Source organism: Anoplophora glabripennis, unplaced genomic scaffold (assembly GCF_000390285.2).
Source record: "Anoplophora glabripennis isolate ALB-LARVAE unplaced genomic scaffold, Agla_2.0 scaffold196, whole genome shotgun sequence".
NCBI classification, from domain to species: Eukaryota; Metazoa; Arthropoda; class Insecta; order Coleoptera; family Cerambycidae; genus Anoplophora; species Anoplophora glabripennis.
The window spans coordinates 52,262-71,253 of record NW_019416363.1 but is presented as its reverse complement, the minus strand read 5'-3'; the positions used below and the strand labels follow the sequence as shown (position 1 = coordinate 71,253).

At 32.3% G+C, this 18,992-nt stretch overlaps 1 protein-coding gene across 7 annotated transcripts; it reads right to left on the bottom strand.

The window, feature by feature from the left end:
• Positions 1-1,140: 1,140 nt before the first annotated feature.
• On the bottom strand, positions 1,141-18,381 carry LOC108908332 (pollen-specific leucine-rich repeat extensin-like protein 1). 7 transcript variants are annotated; one of them, XM_018712359.1, is made up of 13 exons: positions 18,095-18,381; positions 17,971-18,042; positions 17,125-17,169; positions 12,511-12,551; positions 12,373-12,450; positions 12,052-12,261; positions 11,564-11,648; positions 10,333-10,440; positions 7,267-7,541; positions 7,028-7,216; positions 6,456-6,888; positions 1,483-1,827; positions 1,141-1,324 (listed from the first exon to the last, which is right to left on the bottom strand). In XM_018712359.1, the coding sequence occupies exons 2-13, from the start codon at positions 18,032-18,034 to the stop codon at positions 1,290-1,292; spliced, it is 1,908 nt and encodes a 635-aa protein (XP_018567875.1). In that variant the 5' UTR covers positions 18,035-18,042; positions 18,095-18,381; the 3' UTR covers positions 1,141-1,289. The 7 variants fall into 7 exon arrangements, with proteins under 7 accessions (XP_018567875.1, XP_018567878.1, XP_018567877.1 ...); XM_018712362.2 differs by having other exon boundaries at positions 10,333-10,431; XM_018712361.1 differs by having other exon boundaries at positions 12,052-12,258.
• Positions 18,382-18,992: the final 611 nt, after the last annotated feature.

Genomic DNA, 18,992 nt, shown 5'->3' with positions numbered 1-18,992 from the left:
GCTATACACTTAAGTCTAAGTTTATTTTGTTTTCGAGATACAGAATGTTAAAGAAATTTTTGGAAAATATTTATTACTTCCGATTAAGTGGAGGGAATGTAATGACGATTGGTTCATAATATCCTCCTTAGGCTGCCAACCAGTGGCAGAGATAGAGGGTTCACTATGCTTGAATCAAATTAATAAATACGGCCCTGTAAAAATTTTCTAGGGATACCTTGCAAAATATGACACAAAAATTAGAGGAACTTTTAATAGGAATTATATTACCTATCGAAAAATTTTAAAATAGTAATTTTTACAGGACCGCATTAATTAATAAATTTGATTTAAGCATAGTGAAGCCCCTAACTCCACCACTGGTTGGCAACCTGTAGAGGATATTATGTACCAATTATCAGTACATTTCCTCCACTTATTCGGAAGTAAAAAAAAAAAAGAAAATAAATATTTTCTAATATTTCCTTAACACTCTGTATCTCGAAATCAAAAGAAATTTAGACATAAGTATATAGTAACTTTTTATATGTTTTGAGGTCCTCTATCTTGTGGTGCTATGCATTACACTTTTTCCATGTCACCCTGTAGTCAAAAATTATAAATGTTTCAAATTTTCATCTCAGTATTTTTTTTTGTTTGATGTTGGCATGTTAATTGGGTCAAAATAAAAACTTTTTATTCTTGCAATTTTTCTCTAGAATGTAGTCTTGACGAATTATAGCCATTTTAATGTTCAAAATTGGTTAAAAATGTTGTTAACTCCACAAAGGGGCAGTTCAGCAAAAAAAGTGCAGAGATAAAAATTTCTTATTTTGGCTCTATTAACCTGTCTGTGTACTTTAATTTCAAAATATTAATAAAAACATAGTTTTCCACTAATATTGAGCTATTTTTTGAGGTTAGGGGAAAACCCTGACGTAATGGAGCATTTTTGATGGGTCAATTGTCTTCAGCGGATCAAAATACAGGGGGTACCAAACCTATTAAAAAATATCTGAATTTTTTTTTGGGCCAATGTTATTAAATAAATCTGAACTTACCTTGCATTATTTAGCAATGGGAAGATTTCCAATAATTTTTTGTCATTTGATACAAAAAAGGAAACTATATTTTAAAATATAGTTACTAATAAAAAAAAACTAATAAAAAAATGGTTTATTCATTTTCGTGATAGAACTAATTATTTTTGCTATAAAAATTGAAAAAGAAAGGCTAATACTTATTATAAATAATCATCCAACCAAACTACACTAGGAAAATATTAAACATGTGCAAATTGTAAAAACACTTTATTTATCTTCTTTTTCCGACTGACCTTTTGGATCTGCAACAGGAAAAATTATCCCTCAGTATTTTTTATGATAAAATTTCCAGTATTAACAATTTTTCCATTGCCATTTTACAAATAGCAGATTGTTTCTTTGTTAAAAATGTATATTAAAAAACACATTCAAATCATCACACCACAATTTTTTTACTTACCATTCTTGACATCATCCCCTAAATGGCCGTCATCAGGCATCATACCCGGCATCCTATCGGCCTCTGCTGGTGCAGCGCCCCCATACAATTGAGGAGGCATGATGGAACCATCTGCTGGCATCTGTTGACCTTCTGGTGGTGTTGCTCCGTGAGGAGGATAGGGATGGCCTCTGTTCCCGTGGGGTGGATACTGTGGATAGCCTTGGTGGTAATATCCGTGTGGAGGGTACTGGCCAGGGCCCGGATAACCCTGAGGATGTGGGGGATAGCCTTGCTGTGGAGGGTATGGACCATAGCCTGGATGAGGAGGCCTCGGTGGCAGTGGAACTGATTGAGGGTTTGGGCCTGCAGATTTAAAATTGAAACTTCCAATTATAATAATAGCAGACCTACATTGAAAAGCTCGAAAGGCTATTTTGGACTCTGCAGTTTTAATCTCACAATTTTTTGCACCAAGTCCCAATCTTGTCATAAAATTGCTTAATTAACATGTTGAGTCTCCTTGCATGTCAAGATGCAAGTGCCTGATTAGTGTGAGCAGCTAGGATTTTCCAGTGTGAAATAAATTATGATTAAAATGGAAAAAATAATTTTTTTGAGGTTTTCTCACATTTTTACCGCAAATAAAAAAAAATTCGAAAAATTTTCGAAAATTTTGAAGTTTTTTTTTTTGGAAAACCTTCTGGACATTGAAGAAAACAAAATCCATTCGGCTTTTCCCTCCTATGCTTCTGTTCATCAACTTTTAATTAAATTAAAATAATTAAAGTTGATGACCCAACCCAGATTTCGACCCCGATTCATAACGTTTTATGAAACAAATTTCTAATTAAATTAAAAAAAACGTTCTATCATAGTTACATTACTTTACAACACAACAAAATTATAATCTAAACCTTTTATATCATGTTCAGGTAATACCCTTTAAAAATGGCATTGCAGAATTTCCCTAAATTTCCTTAAAAAAAAAATTAAATGACATGTTACGGACATTGGTTATTTTTGCAGGAAATAAAAAATAACTACAAGTAGGAACTGGAAGAATACTTTATAAAAAATAAGTTTACATAAAAAAACGAAAGTAATAACTACTGGTGGCTAAATATTGACATTCAACAGTGTAGTCTAATCTTCGGCGACGCTGCTGTTGTCGTCATTGTCGATTTCGGTATTATCCTCTTGACTGGGACCAGAACTCGTACCTGGTCGTTCAAAATTTGACTGTATGTTTAGATAGTACTGAACATTTTCAGGAGTTTTCAAACACCTAGCTAGATTTCTTAGAAAACCTAGTTTTTGGGGTTTTATTTGAATTTCCTTGTGATACAAAGGCGTTAGAGTCAATTCACTGGGCAGTTTCTTTTTATTTCGCAGGTGCATAGTATCCCAGGGCCCCGTGTAAGAATGCTTTGTTTGAATGTAGTCCATATTGGCCGAAATTTTAATGACTAACTTATTTTATTTTCATCGGTGGCTTTGGATTTAGCTATATTAAAAAACTTTTCCTGCTTGATTTTGACCAAATTAAAAGGAGAAGGCTTTTCTCGAGCTGCCAATATTAAACGGTCCCAGTCCGACTGAACTTCTGCCATATTTTTTCTTTTCTTGGCCTCAATCAAACTGAAGTCTTGATCGTTGGGTAATCGAGAATGTCCTCGTATTGGAAAATAGTATGTAATGGTTTTAAAAACCTTCAAAATGTGAACTAATACATAAAGAAACCTAACCATTAAATAATTTTTGTTTTGTCCTGGGCACCCGTCACTAAACAGCACTAGATCTTCTTTGGATATATCTACACTATTTAAATAATGTAATAGCAACGATGTCACATCATTTTGGCCTTTTTTCCCAACGGTTTCGTCATAGACATACATCCAAATACATAATACCAAAGTTGGCTTGCAAAAAAAACATCACCAGTTTGAATATGTGGCAAAGGTAAATTTTGCATGTAATCAAAAGTTATGCATGTAATAAGCCCCTGCTGCGCTTTAAGTTTGCATTGTCTTTTTATCTCGTAAAACTTATCTGCCTTACATAGATGAAGATTTCTTTCTGTTTCAATACTTTGATGTTCTTCCAAGTCAATACTTGAATTTAGCTTTGACAGTAATCGATCACAAATGGTGCAAATATCAGATCTAGGTAGACCGAACTTAATATTGAACGACGAAATGAAAACTGTCCAGTAAGTTTTACAAGAGAAATTGATCCGATATTTTTTTAAAAACATTTTATACATGGATTTAATCGATAGCGTTTCAGGTAGGTACAAACGATCAGGATTTTTTCTTCTGGAATAATGTGACTGGCGAGGTTTAAATGATTGAATATGCGACGTTATTAAATTCAGAACTGGGTCGGATGTTTTTTTAAACCTACTGCTATGTTTCCCTCTTAGATTTGGTGATTTCCCTTGCAGTAGGAGATTATTTTGTAATCTTCGTATCCTTAATCTTGTGACACCAAAGATGCTTAAAAATGCCTTAAAGCATACTGGATGTTCATTACCATCCGCCCTAACCTTGTAAGAATACACTGCATTGTTACTAAAACTAAATGGTTTCATTCTATCAATGTTGTTATTATCTTCTACACTTGAATCACTGTCACTTTCATTATTACGTACGACTCTTGGTCTACGCCGCTGCGGAGGTCTCAAGGAGATTAAACCAAACAAATGGGCATCTTGTTCATCCTTTGACAACATCGAGATAAACTGTTCTAATAACGCGTTGTGCGTATTCTCATTGACAGTCGTAAAACATTTAAAACGGGAACATCTGCAATAACAATGTAAAACTGTTATTACTTCAGGGCGACATATTATTTTATATTTTACACCTACCTACAATCTGGACCTGTATGTCTAGCAGGTACTAGTTTTCCCACATGATTTATATACAGAACACCTCTGATTTTCTTTTTCTTGATAGCTATTTATTTTTTTCACGCGTTTCTCCTTCTTTTTCTTCCAATTTGTCGCTTTATTTTCATCACAAAACTCCGACATATTTATTACGAACAATAATAAACTAACTCATAACCTCAAAATGTGACAAGATAGATGAAAAACGAATTTCTGGCAAAAACAGCCATTGTCCAGGACTATGGTTGTTTTTGTAGAAACTCGAGTGGACTATGGTTGTTTTTGTAGAACTACCAAATCTTTCCTGTACTATAACTATGGACTATGGATCTTTTTGCAGAAACTGAGTTCACCAATCGATCCGGTGTACTCAAAAGCATAAATGTCAATATTAACCGCAAATTTAGAATTTTTGGACTATGGCTGTTTTTGTAAGCTACGCCTCAATTAGTTCCATTAATAGAAGATGTCAGAAATGTATAGTTGTGGATGGTTCGCATTTTGAACAATTGTTGTAAATACGTAACGTTAATTTTGTTTCTTGTTTAGTTGTTGTTGCTTGGTAAATGTATTTTTTATTATTTTGATTTAAATTGTTCTTATTTGTAAAGATAGTGGATTAGGCCTCCAGGGAAAACTGAAACACACCAGGAACACTACCTCACAAGTGACGTGGAAAGAATTTTGTTTGATCTGCTTACAAATTACACTTACTTTTAAGCATAAACATAAATATTCTTGTAATATTACGGTTAGAAATGTCTGCAAAGGGGGACTGTATTGGTAAGAATATTGAAAACGGCGAATCTTAGGGAAAAATTCAAGTTACCCTTTTTACTTACTTTGAGCATTAGAATATAAATCCGTTATAATAACTGGCAGAAAATACAATGGCGTATATTTTTTTTATAAAAAGAGGGTGACCCGTCCAGTTGTACACCCTCGAAGTTTCCTGCATAAAATTCGGACTACCCTGTAAATTTTTGAAAAGTGGAGAATTTCACGAAGCTAAGTATGCACTAATACATAGGGTGCTCTATTAAAAAAAAATTTTTCTTTAATTTAGTGATGTCCATTATTCAATGGTTTTTTCTAATACTGTGTTATAAAAATTCATAAAAAAAGCAAAAACTTGTATTAAAAACTTTTTTTGTAATTTCAATAATATACCCACAATAAGTTGTCAAATTATAGTGACTAACCGTGTACATAAAACAAAAAATATTATTTTTCTATTAATCCACAAATGTGCTCTAATAAAGTTAAGGTTTCTTTCTTGTCAAAGTTTATACACAGTTACCTTACATATACAAGGTGGCTTTTTTCAGCGTCAAAGTCCAATAGCTTGGTTATGGTAGCACCAGGGAAAAAATATTTTAGACAAAAGTTGCTCCCAGTCAAGTTCTCCACATTTTAAAATTAGTTTGAATTATACAGGATTTCCTAGTTCTCCTGAGGGCCAATCAAATTTGTTTTTTTAAATACAACACCCTATATATTTTTGCATTTTAGAATTACTCGGCGAATTTTGATGTCACTGTGATTAATAATTATGGTGTCTATTATGCACCGTTTCTATGTTAATTGATGATTTCTTAAAAAAATTACGTTTGCAGCGACTAGGAAAAAATTATTTATCTCGAAAACCAAAAATCGTAGATAAACGAAAGTTTGATAGCTCTGTTCATGCTTAGAACAGTGGTAAAGATTTCGTTTATCTACGATTTTTAGTTTTCGAGATAAATAATTTTTTCCTAGTCACTGCAAACATAATTTTTTTAAGAAATCATCAATTAACATAGAAACGGTGCATAATAGACACCATAATTATTAATCACAGTGACATTAAAATTCCTCGAGTAATACAAAATTGCAAAAATATATAGGGTGTTGTATTTAAAAAAAACAAAGTTGATTGGCGCTCAGGAGAACTGGGACAACCTGTATAATTCAAACTAATTTTAAAATGCAGAGAACTTGACTGGGAGCAACTTTTGTCTAAAATATTTTTTTCCTGGTGCTCCATAACCGAGCTATTGGATTTTGACGCTGAAAAAAGCCACCCTGTATAAAACACGCTTCTCTTTTTATTAGATCTTACCTTGCGGTTGGTACTGCTGCTGATACTGAGGTACCTGGGCCGGTGGCATCATTGGGTTCTGATGAGGCGGAGGGGCCTGTGCTGTGGGAGGGTGTGCTGTGTTTTGATTAGGCTGCATGTGCGGCAGTACTGGTCCGTGTCCTTGTCCAATACTCGGACAGGGTACGTTTGGAGGGATGCCCGATGGATGGTGAATTGGTTGATTAGGTGGCATATTATGGGGTGGAGGAGCGTGTGGGTGCATAGGATGCGGTTGTGGTTCATTAGGGTGAGGTGGTTGAGGCGGTGGGTGTTGTTGGGGGTGATCGGGATGTGGTGGGTAAGGATGTGGATCGAGTGGTGGCTTGTGTGGTTCCACGTGAGGCGAAGGACCATTAGAGGTTGGGGGTGGCTGCGGGAGAGGCTCCGTTTTCTCGGGTTCTTGTTCCATGTGCTGAAAAAATTAAAAATTCATGACCAAAAGTTATGAAATAGTTTAATAAAATTATTTGTATTTATTTATATTTAAGTTACCAGTTATCTGAAATAACTGATGCCCACATTACATCGGACAATCAAGGAAACACTCTTACCTCTGATCGAGGCTGTCCATTTTCCTGCACAGGACCAGAAGAGTTAGAATTGTTGGAGTTTTCCGATAAGTTTTCATCAACCTTGCCTTTTGTCTCTTCCTGTATTTTATTCCTCTCTTTTTTCAAAATGTCATACTGCCTCTCAACCATCTTTTGAAAAGTATCCTCGTCTACAGCTTGTTTACAGTGCTAGATACAGAATCCATTAAGACAAGTTCTCTCAAAAAACATCATGTTACCTTTTTCAACTCCTCCTGAAATTGTTCACTGCTCTCAATGAACTTCCTTTTCTTTGCTTCAAATTTTTCTTCTATTTGCTGCAGCTCAGCCTCCAGTTTCTTTTGGTGCATTGTCAATGACTGCACTTGCCTTTTCAAAACCTGCATACGGTTTGTAGTCACGACAGACCTAACATCGGGCACCACCGATTCGGAAAATATCTCATTGATCAAGCGATGGTTCCGTAGGTATCGTGCGTAAGCAACATGCTTAACTGAATACCCATCATCTTGGTCTGATTATTAAAAGTGTGTTATTTTAAAGATATACATTAGACTTACTGCTATAAAATTAATTTGCCTTGTATTAATCAATGCTATATTGGTGAATTTCTTTGGTTTTTGTCCAAAGTGAAAGCTAATAGGAACAGATTTGAAAGAAAATATTATTCATATGATTTTAAGAAGGTTCGGGTGCTACGGAAAAATGCAAAAAATGCAAAAATGCAATAGTATTATTGAGATATGTTATTTTTGCAATGCAAAATCAAATTCTGTGAATTATTCTCGAATTACTTATAGATTCATTTTTGTTTCTAACTAATGCCAAAAATATAGGTTCTTATGGGAAATGATATGATGCATACCCTTACAATTGAATTATGGATGAAAAAATGCAAATGGTAAGACGAAAGAAATATAGACATTTACCGGAGTCATTAATTAACAGATGAGAGAAAGAAAAAAGTACGTAACTGCACACTTCAGAGAAATAAATTATCAAACACAAGAAAATCCAACTTGTCGTCTGCCAAGTTATAAACGCGAAGAAGTAACGGCAACAGCGCAATAGAGTAAGAATGGGGATAGGTGGCAGGAAATTTAGATAATCGTTTCGATACACACTGTCATTAGATATGGATTACATTCAACTTGTGTTTATATGTGTAATTCAATTTAGAAAAATAAAATAAAATGTGAGACTTTCAAATGAAGTATGTTTTTTGAAATCTTTTTTATTTATAAAGTACGATAAACTTTCAATACAGCGTCATATGTAACAAAAGCCGGGACACGTGCTGATTTATTTATTAGTTCTCGAAACGGATGGGCCAAAAAGTAAAATATTTCAGTCAACACTAATTTATTGAAAAGTTAAAGGCTCTCAAGTAGGTTTAGCGTCGCCACAAGGCCGTCCTTCGGAGAAGGCCTTATGAAATTTAGCAATATTTTTTAACAAGTTCACTTAGACTGCGAGATGTGTTGAGCATCTGGTATGATGAGAAAAATCGATATTTCAAATAACGCGCGAAATGCATTCCAAAGAACGTAGGAATTCCAAGAATAAGTAGCAGCTTTCAACCTCACCACGTATCACCAGGGGTGAGGGAGGGTGTAAAAAAGTGGCCTAAAAACATCACGTGATTAATGGAGGACCCCTAGTTTAAATAACTAGGTGGTTTTCGCAGGGTTAATGACACTTAATCATTCAATAAACATAGAAATCTAAAAAAAAAATTAGAAAAATTTGGATAAATACATTGAAGATGAGTCTGGTTCGCGCTGAGGCAGTAAAGTATTGGGGGTAATGAAGGCTTGCAAAATATGTAATAAAATTTCCAGGGGCATATTTAAAAAAATTAAGTTGATGATGCTTCTGGAAAGACTATGATTATGCCACTCGATAGACGGCAAAAAGTTGCCTACCGTGAGAAAGTGTTCTTTTTCAATATTACCACAAACAAGACTGAAATGAAACAAAAACGGAGTTTCAATATTTCTGTTTTTTTTTTAATATTTCAAAAACTAATCATGTTAGTCTTGATTTTTTAGAGGCATAATGTTGATAACCCTGATTACACAACTTTACCCACATTTAAGCTAGTTTTTAAAGGTAACCGTTCGATGAACTGATATTTTTAAAACGAATTATTAACTGTATTGTTAAATTTTATGTACTTTCAGATAAAAATTTTAAAAATTATTTATACATGTTTTATTTTTGAATATCAGTGTCAATGATCTCTAACACTGACCTAGTTTTGTCGAACTATATTATGGTATATTTCCACTCTTTCTTCTTATTCAGGCACCTCAGCAGCGAATTGGTGGTAGATATAATAAATTAACCCAAAATAAATAAAATAGCAAGAAAATTTAAACGTGAACATTTCAAATTTAACGTTTACGAAGGGGAGGCAATGGAGGATACTCTCCACTGTCCTATTCACATGCCAATGTTGCAGGCGTTCTGATTTAACAAGTTGTAAATGCGGTAAAAACAAACTGTCACATTAATTCAACGGAACGAGATTGGCTGAATATACCTATAGTCTGTTACGTTCTTATTTAGTTTTCGACTTTATCATTTCGTGAAAGGGTGTTTGTATAGTACATCTGTGTGGTAAAAGTGTATAACTTTATAAAGTTATTTATTTCAGTGTTTAGTGACAGTACAGTCAGTGTATTGTGTTTTCGTTTTCAAGTTTTTAAGTGGTATTATGAGAAAGCATGTCTATGAATCAAGAAAGAATTGAATCATATCTACTATTTCTTGAGCCTACTTTTTGCCTGAAGAAATACTGCTGCAAAAAGGTGATATCAGATTAATTATCCCAAAGAGCAGTATGTCACAGCGGGTGATGTGAAATTTGCTTTTTAATCTTTTCTTTAAATTAGAAAATTTGACAACAATGCATTGCCAAGTTCTCAATAGTACATGCGTTGCAACTAACACGTGTCGTTTTTGACACCACACTAGCTTGTCCAGCGTCGGGGTAAGAAAATTATTAAAAAAACATGAAATGTGAAATATACTCTTCATAAGGAATTTGAAAAAATAAACTATTGATATGTGTTTCTAAAGGCCAAAGACAGCCTCTGTGTAAATATGATCCCCACTCAAAGTTACACAAGTGGATTTTATTTAGCTTTGAAATGTGTCAGTTAGTTTTGGAGCTTCCTGTACATACAAATTAATTCATTTTTGGGATTAAGCAGGCTGTTAAAATGCAATAATAAACATTAAGATCTATATAAAGCAGTTAACCAAATTTCATGATTTTAATTTTTTGGTTGTAAACTTACCATCTTCATCTTCGGCAGGTTGAATTTCGATCCGCCTGTCCGCAGCGGCTTGTTGCTTGGATGAACTAGTTGACCTTTCGTGAGTCTCTCCATCGGGCCCTTGTGCAACTAAAATTAGTTTGTTTAGATGATGGGGTGATATGGTGTCGATTAGGTGAGGTTACTTTTAGTGACGCTGGCACAGATACAAGATTATATACACGCATACTTAAAATTAAGACTTCAGCAAATTTCCATTTTCTAGAATTTTTTTATTTTTAATTTATTGATATCAACTAGATTACTATTTATTTATTTTATGTTTAAGTTTTATGAAGCTGAATATCAATAAAAAAAAATAGTAATATTTTGAATAATTAAATCGCTGACGTTTTGAATCAGAAAAAAAAACAGCTGAAAAAAACTATTACATTTTATATGCAATTATTCAAATTTTGTGGTAATCATTTTATTATTAAATTAAATTTTTCTCAAAATTAAGCCATTCGGGTTCCAAATTGAATGAATAAAATACTAGAGCATCAAAGTTTTTTGGAAAAATATATCACTACCCATACAGGGTGTGAGTAGTTGGCAAATTTCCAATATAGAGATACTAAAGATCAAAATATTTAAATTGAATCAAACAAACCTTTGTCAGAGCCTTTGTCCAAATATCGATATATAAAAAGATACTTGGTATCAAACTTACAATTTTATTTACAATATTTTCTTTATTGCTAAAAATTTCTGTTAGGTTTTGGCTCTACCATTTATGAAATAATCATAATTTTATTTGCGTCACCCTGTTTACAATTCTGAGCAAAAAATCTCAATACCTGGTCCTTCGTCTACTAAAAAGATATACTTGTTAGAAGCGTCTAAAATTAGTAATTTCCAATATATTTGCTTTTAATAATTTCAATGTATTTTGTATTAGTTAGCCACAACATAAAAGAATTCTCCAACAATAAAGAAAACGTAAATAAAATTGTGTCTTTTTAACTATCAATATTAGGACTAAGATATGTTTTGCTCAATTGACATATTTTGGGCTCTAGTACCACTAAATTCAAGATTTCCCAACCTTTCCAAAACACCCTCAATAATAACAGATAAAGCAAAATAAATATACAAGTTTATATCATAAGCAGCAAGCTACATGGGTGCATATGTGCTGAAATGATGGTGAAGTGAATGATTAAAAAAATATATGTACAAAATTTTAAAAAAATTGTTTGATTTCTCTTACCTGTTTTTCCTTTGTTTTTAGCTGCTATATATGCCAAGTAAGCAGGGGAATTGTGATAATTTTTTAATGTTTTCTCATATTCCAGCTGCAAAAATAAATTATAATACATTTCTTTTTGTGGTTACACAAGAAGAAAAGAATGTGGTAGTTTCAATCAACTGAAAAAATGGAAATGTTCATCTCTTAAAAATATATTATATTTTTTTGCTGAAGGAATTAACTATTCACTATTAACTATAATTCAAATTGGAAAAAAGGCAATTGGTTACATCAACTGTTATAATACAGTAATAAGAGTAATAAATGTAATAAATAAAAATGATAATAATTGCATAATTTTTCAGATCTAATGAACCTCAAGTAAATATATCTTAATCAATTCTAAATCATTATAGGTAACTACAAAAAATAATAATAAAACAAATAAAGTAAAAAAAATATAATAAATAATGAAAAAAAAATTGATCTGCTGAGTAAATCAAACTTACCTTTTCAGTTTCATATTCTTCTACGAACTCTGTTTTCTGATCCTCAGGAAGGTCCCTCCACATCTGACCAATGATCTTCCCGATTTCCCATAACTTCAAGTCAGAGTTTTGAGCTTTCACAGTATCCCAAACTTTTCGACTATACCTCATGTATGGCATAAGCGGTTTCTCTGGCGCCTTTGGTGGTTTTAGTGTTTTAGATTCGCTCTTCAACAAAAGAAAACCACAAAGAGCATTTGGAAGTCAGTTTTAGTTAGTGCAAAAAAAAATTGTAGCCTTATTTATTTATTACGTAACATTTAGGGTCTTCCTGGTACTTACTGTGGCACTTTTACCGATTTTCTGTGGCACAAATCCTGGATTCCCATTTGGAGTTGAAACAAATGGATTTGTTTCTTTCTAAAATGCAATTTTATACATAGATGTACTGTCAGCAAAATAAAACATTACAAAACTTACGCTTGAAGTGGAGCTCGATCCTCCTGAAGCTCTTAATCTCTCTATAAAAATAACAAATATATTAACATACACCTATTAAAGAGATAAAAATCTTACACACGCGTAACCTGTACATTTACATGCAAACAAAATCAGAATTCAATACAAGATCCCTTTCATAACTTACCTAAGTAATCGATAATCGTTCTACTACATAATATTTATTACTCACTGATACAGATCGATGATCTCTTTTGTATCATTAAATACTTTAAAATAATTTCATGGAAGACTTAATATCGGTTGCACTATATTCTTATACCTACTTTAAAATTATACAAGTTTTATTAAAATTATAATGTAATTCCCTATGTAGATGTTTAAAGAAAATTTGAAGATGTGTATAACTATTTCTATAAACTAGGTAGGTATTCCACATCTATTTACAAATACAACTTTGACTATTTTAATTGCAATCATTTATATAAGTTAGATTTAGATAATTATTGTCTGAGTGTTCATTTGAGGCAACCTCTAAATATTTATCTTTCTTCTCTCGGTCTCTACATTCCACAAAATAAGCAAATAGAAATATAAAAAAACAAGTTACGATAAAAAATTTTTGTTTAATTTATAGTGTAGACAAATACACAAATGAAGAAAATCGTTCGGAAATTTCATTTTATTTTATCTGAATTATTATTTCTCTGAGTGACAAATTCTGTATGTAAATAGATATGCACAAAGCAAAATTTTGATTTTCTGAAACCTGATTTATATCCATTAATCTTTGAACCAATAAATTAATCTATAAATTGAAAAAGTTATGCTAAGGCGTGTCAGAAACAGGTGTCCAAATTTGATCCACATACTTATAGTCAACAAAACATTTATATTTTTTTTTTAAAATTAGCAATTTTGTACTTTTTAAGTAATACTGCTGCCTATGGATTAAAGAAATATCTAAGGAACATGCAAATATTTTATGTAATGATTCACTGTCTTAACATTTTTTGTTCGCCTAAATATTAACACTAATTAGTTTCCACTGTTTGTGTTTTTATTTACAATTATTTTTGAGTTATTTTCAATGGTGGGTAATTAAAACATGACATAGTAAAAATTTATATTATAACGAGCGTTCAAATAAAAACGTGGTCGAAGTTGGCTCTGACACATTGGACGTAGGGAGTAGCTTATAGCGACCAACTTAACCTCATTTCTCAACGAGCTGTATACCAGCTGTCGGTTTCAATAACGTTAATGACTATATAACTTTATTTTAAAGAATAATCGTGATAACAATAACAAACAATTAAAGGAGCTGCGGAAAGTGTCCCCCTCCTTGTTATAACAATAAATTAAAGCAGCTGCTGAAAGTGTCCCGCTCCTTGTTCCAAGCACTTTTCACACCTGTTCCTCAAAGAATTAAAGACATTTTCTAAGATGCTCGGGGTATTGTTAATTTCACGAATCTTGTCTATAAGTTGAGCCTGCAGATGGTTTAAATCAGGAATAGGCAGTTCAAAAATAGTGTTTTAAGGTAAGGCCACAAAAAGAAATCACACGGCGTAATATCACATGACCTCGGTGGAAATTCATGTTCAGCATTGGGACTTATTAGTCGATTTTGGAAAACTTCCCTCAACATATTCATCGTTTTTATTTGAACGCTCGTTATTAAAACCTAAGAGGCTGTCAAAAAAAAAGTTATTAGACAAAAATTGTCGCTTTTGATAAGTTAAATTTTTGTTTAAAATTTTGGCTCTATTTCTGTACATTTTCATTCATTATTGCAGAAAATTTACCAGCTTCAATAAATTAGCCAAGAAATTGGAGACAATAAAACTAATCTAATCTAATGGCCAATCTTGGTCATTTTAATGCCATTTAATACTTTTAATCAATAGTACCAATTTTATCTACATTCTGCAGTTTTGACATTTGAATTTATTCCAAACAATTAAATAATAGGTTTGTATTTGTTAGTTAGTTTAGCATACTGTTACAAGATCGCTACGGTTTGCTATTTCATGATTGTTTTTCAATCTAAATATTGGCAGCTTCTTTGACCAATACATTAGCCAATTCATTGTTACGTGTAAAAAGTTGCGACCATTTCATGACCAGTAATTTGAACAATTTATTGTGTCAAAAATTGGTAATGTAAAGCAGGCTTCAATCTTGAGCTGAAAAGTTTTCTTCTATAAAGTTATATGATTATTTTGGGTTTAATAAAAAAAAATAAGAAATAAGTATCGAGTGAGAAAGTTATTATTTTTTGTCAAAATTAAAATTTAGTAATTGTTGCACCACTTCTCAGAATGAAATGCAGTTAATATTATTTTAACAGTTGCAGTTAATATTAATATTATATTATATACAATAATTATAATAAAAAACATAAAATTTTGTTATCTTAACAATGATTTGAACTAAGAATTAAGAATGTGTATTTGGTTATCAAACTTGCACTTATCACACTCAAAATGTTAATAAGAAAAAATATACCTAGTTAAAAATAGTAATACTGTAACAAACATTGAAGGCTGATTCGTCTCATCAGAATGAAAAAAACAAGGGTGAGATTTTTCCTAAACCCATTCCTTTGATCAATAAAGTTATTTGACAAAGCGAATTTCTTTTATGTATTTTTATGAACCATTTTTAACTAAAACCGCTATGCTTCTTGAGTATTTTTCAGAGAAAATTTGGCAGCAGTAGATTAGATTAGATCACTGTAAAAATCGATAGATGTCCACGGATGTCCCACGACTGTCTGAACATCTCCGGATATCCGAAGATGTTGTAGGAGAATTGATGAACTAGTGTTAGTTAAGCAGAATAGGTCAGGAAGTACCATATATTAAAAAATTCACGACAGTCTTCTTTATGACATATTCCTCTAAAATGTATAGATGTTCTTTCTATACTCTAAAAAATGGATGTCTAGTGTAAAAATTATTGTTGCAGTATAACTTTTTTTTTAACAGCTGAAACTCAGACCCCTACTAATCCCGACACAATTGGTTTGATTTTGACAAAATTTTTCAACTGAAAAACTCTTACAATCTTAAAGGATGATAGATCCTTTAGAAATAATAGGAAAACTGTTACTATAGTATTATTTTTTTATTCTGATGAGACGAATGAGTCCTGAAAGTTTGTTGCACTGACAATATTAAGTTCTATATGAAATGTCCTATTATGATTACAAACCAGAAGATAAAATTTTACCGAACATTGATTTGCATTTATTTGTGTATTTTGCAATACCAGTTCCATTTTTTTCTCTTATAAAAGGGAGAACGGAAATTTAAAAAAAAATCAATTTTTTTAACATGTTATCTAAATAAAATAATATACAGATATATATGAACTGATTCTTGTTCTCCTTTTTCTTGTCTATGTGAAGATGATTATATTCTTTATATTTAATATGAAGTTTAAGTTGAGTACTTTAAGGAGGTTTATCAGGTATGATAAAGTCAAATGGGAGTTTCTGTAGATTCGCTAGTGACTAAAGTAGTACGCCTTTAGATGTGGCAACATTGCACTTAGCTGGTGCACTCGGCTCAGCGTTCGCTCGCTCGCGCTTGGTCATTTTATTTGTTTGGATGCCTAAGCTTGAAATATACATCATATGTCACCTGTGAATTTCAAATAATACGCTACGTCGAGAACTGCGGCATTGCCACTATCACGCATATACAGGTTAAGTTAGTCAACGACAGCAGTTTGAAGGACAATTATTATAAATTATGTATCTTACAAGTACTTAATCGATTTCTACGAGCTGTCATACGGTTCCTTAGATACCGGTTTCATATTTATATAAGTTGCTGTGGAAACTGTTCATCAATTGTTGCGCATTCTAAGTGGAAAAACCAAAAAAATCTGCATTCTCATAAGACTTCGTACTAAATCGTGAAAAATCATTTTATTAATATCTCGTCTCTTAGGTATCCAAACTAGTCATAATTTTTTTTGAGGATTTTCTTCACTTTAATAAGCAAATATTAAATTTTTTATGAATATCTGTTTGTCAATTCCAAATCAGATAAACCTCCTTAACTGACCCTAACAAATTTTAGTAATTCTTACACTTTCTTCGTTTTTCCAAATGGTGTTCCTGTACCTATGTAATTATACCAGCTTTGTTCGCAGTAATGATTCTAGGCTATTTCAAGATGATGTTAAGCATTGGACGCAAGCACGGGTTGAATTTGGTTATTCGAAGTTCAAACTGCGTTTGCGTCTCATGCGGAAACTCATCTTGAACTAGACCGAGATTGCTACATCAAGCAAAGCTAATATTTTAAGGATTATCTTTTCTAAAATTAAGATTTCTTTATATTTGTCATGTAGACAATTCTTCAAAACTATTATGTATTTTATTTGTTAGTTTATCAATCAAACTATTACAAAAATTAATTGTAATTATCTGCACTGGGTAAATAACAACATATTATATAAGCTTCAAAACAAAAATCTATCAATTTTCTACTCTCTTAAAAGCGAAGTTAAAATCGGACTCTATTATAGCACTAATGAAATCTCTAAACTCATCAAATCATACACACAGAGTGAGGATATTCACTATAAGAGTGTTAATATAGAGAAATTGGCAGTTACCTTTCAAAATGTTGAAAGTCATGGGCGCGCCAGCCGACAGCAAATCTGAACAACAAACACAAACAAAGCAATCAGCACTATTCTACAAACTATACTATAGGTTTTACAAAAAGAAAAGAAGAAAAATGATAATCCGATATAAGGGAATTTAAATATATATTACAAAAATGTAAAATTTGCAAATGTATCGCCTTTTAAAACATAGTAAAATGCAGGTCTTTAAGTACTACTACTTTGAGCTAAATTTCAGTGAGACCCGTATTTGAGTAAATATTTTTCTTAATATATGTTTAAAATGAGATTTAATAAAATTAGTAAATAATAAGAACATCTTATTAACAAGTCAGAAAATTAAAGAGAAATGAAGTCATAAGAGAAACTCAAAAATATGTAACGAAAGTAAGACGAATTTCATGAAAAAATTTAAACTGTGGTTTCTCAATAACTGTTCGAAATAAACAGTGTGAAATTTGAGGTGATACTCTTGATTAAAGCCAACATGGAAAATAGGTTTCTTCGACATGTCAGAGACGAAATTGTGAAATAGTAATATAAATATAAAAATTATTTATATTCCATAAAACCTATAGCAAGCTAGGCTTACTTAAATACAAAAGAAATGTAAAATAAATAATAACATGCTTTTAATTCCGAAATAGATTCCAGATGCTAAGTAACTTAAATTATTATCAATTAAAAAAATAGCATCCTTAAATTATACTCATGCGATCACAAGCTAATATCTATGTAATATAACTAAATTTTACGTTACGCAGTATAAGTACTACTCAAAATCCATAATATTGTCTAATATTCTATTCTCAAATATAATTAAACCATTCTTACGATTTGATGTTTGAGGACTTGGCATCTGAATAGCTACTTGTTTGTAGTTTGCGGGAAGGGCCATTTTCCAACCTAAAATTTAAATGTTCTAGATTCATAATTCCAAAATCTTGTTCATACATACCTACTTTATAATTATGTAATTAAGCGAAAAGTATTTTGATATTAAATATAATCTCTGTTTAGTGCAGCTTACACACTGTTACCCAGTAAGGAAATTATTGTACCAGAATTATTATATCCTATATATCGTTAAGGTTTTTACACTACAATATTATCACTTAATATCTTAATTTTCTTATTCTTTATTCCAAATTCACTGGGTATAGTTTACAAAAAACTAAAAAAAAATACTCCATTTCTGAAAACAATTTCCAGTTAGCCACCACAGACTCCATATTCCATAGATTTGACAGACTGTCAAATTGTCATGAGGATAACCCATAGATAAATACTAATATGGAATAACCATGAGCAGAAGGAGAAAACATATTAACATATCGCGAATGTAGCCAAGCACTCGCCCTCTGGCGGAGGCAGTGACACTAGCAAAACAAGGTATTTATTCTTCTTACGTGTGGGTCCTTTGTTGTTGTCTCTAAAAGTATTGTATTATATTTTATATAAAATTGGTTATTGAACAAAACACGATACCTGGGCGTGACGATGGACCAGCGTCTCACGTGGAAACCGCACATCGTGGTGACGGTGGCGCGAGCGAAGACCACCAGGGCTAGGCTCTATCCCTTACTCAAAGGTGGAAACACCCTCAGTTTAAGGAATAAGCGAACGCTTATCAAGGTGGTACTTCAACCGCAGCTAACCTACGCCTCCACGGCGTGGGGTCACGCGGCAAAAAGCCACTTAAAGTCATTACAGGCTGTGGAAAACATAGCCCTCCGCACGGCCACCGACGCGCCCTGGTACGTAAGAAACACTGACATATTACGAGACTTACAATACACAAACGCTACACAGACAATAAGACAAAACGCGGAGAAACGATTTGACGTAGCCGCTAG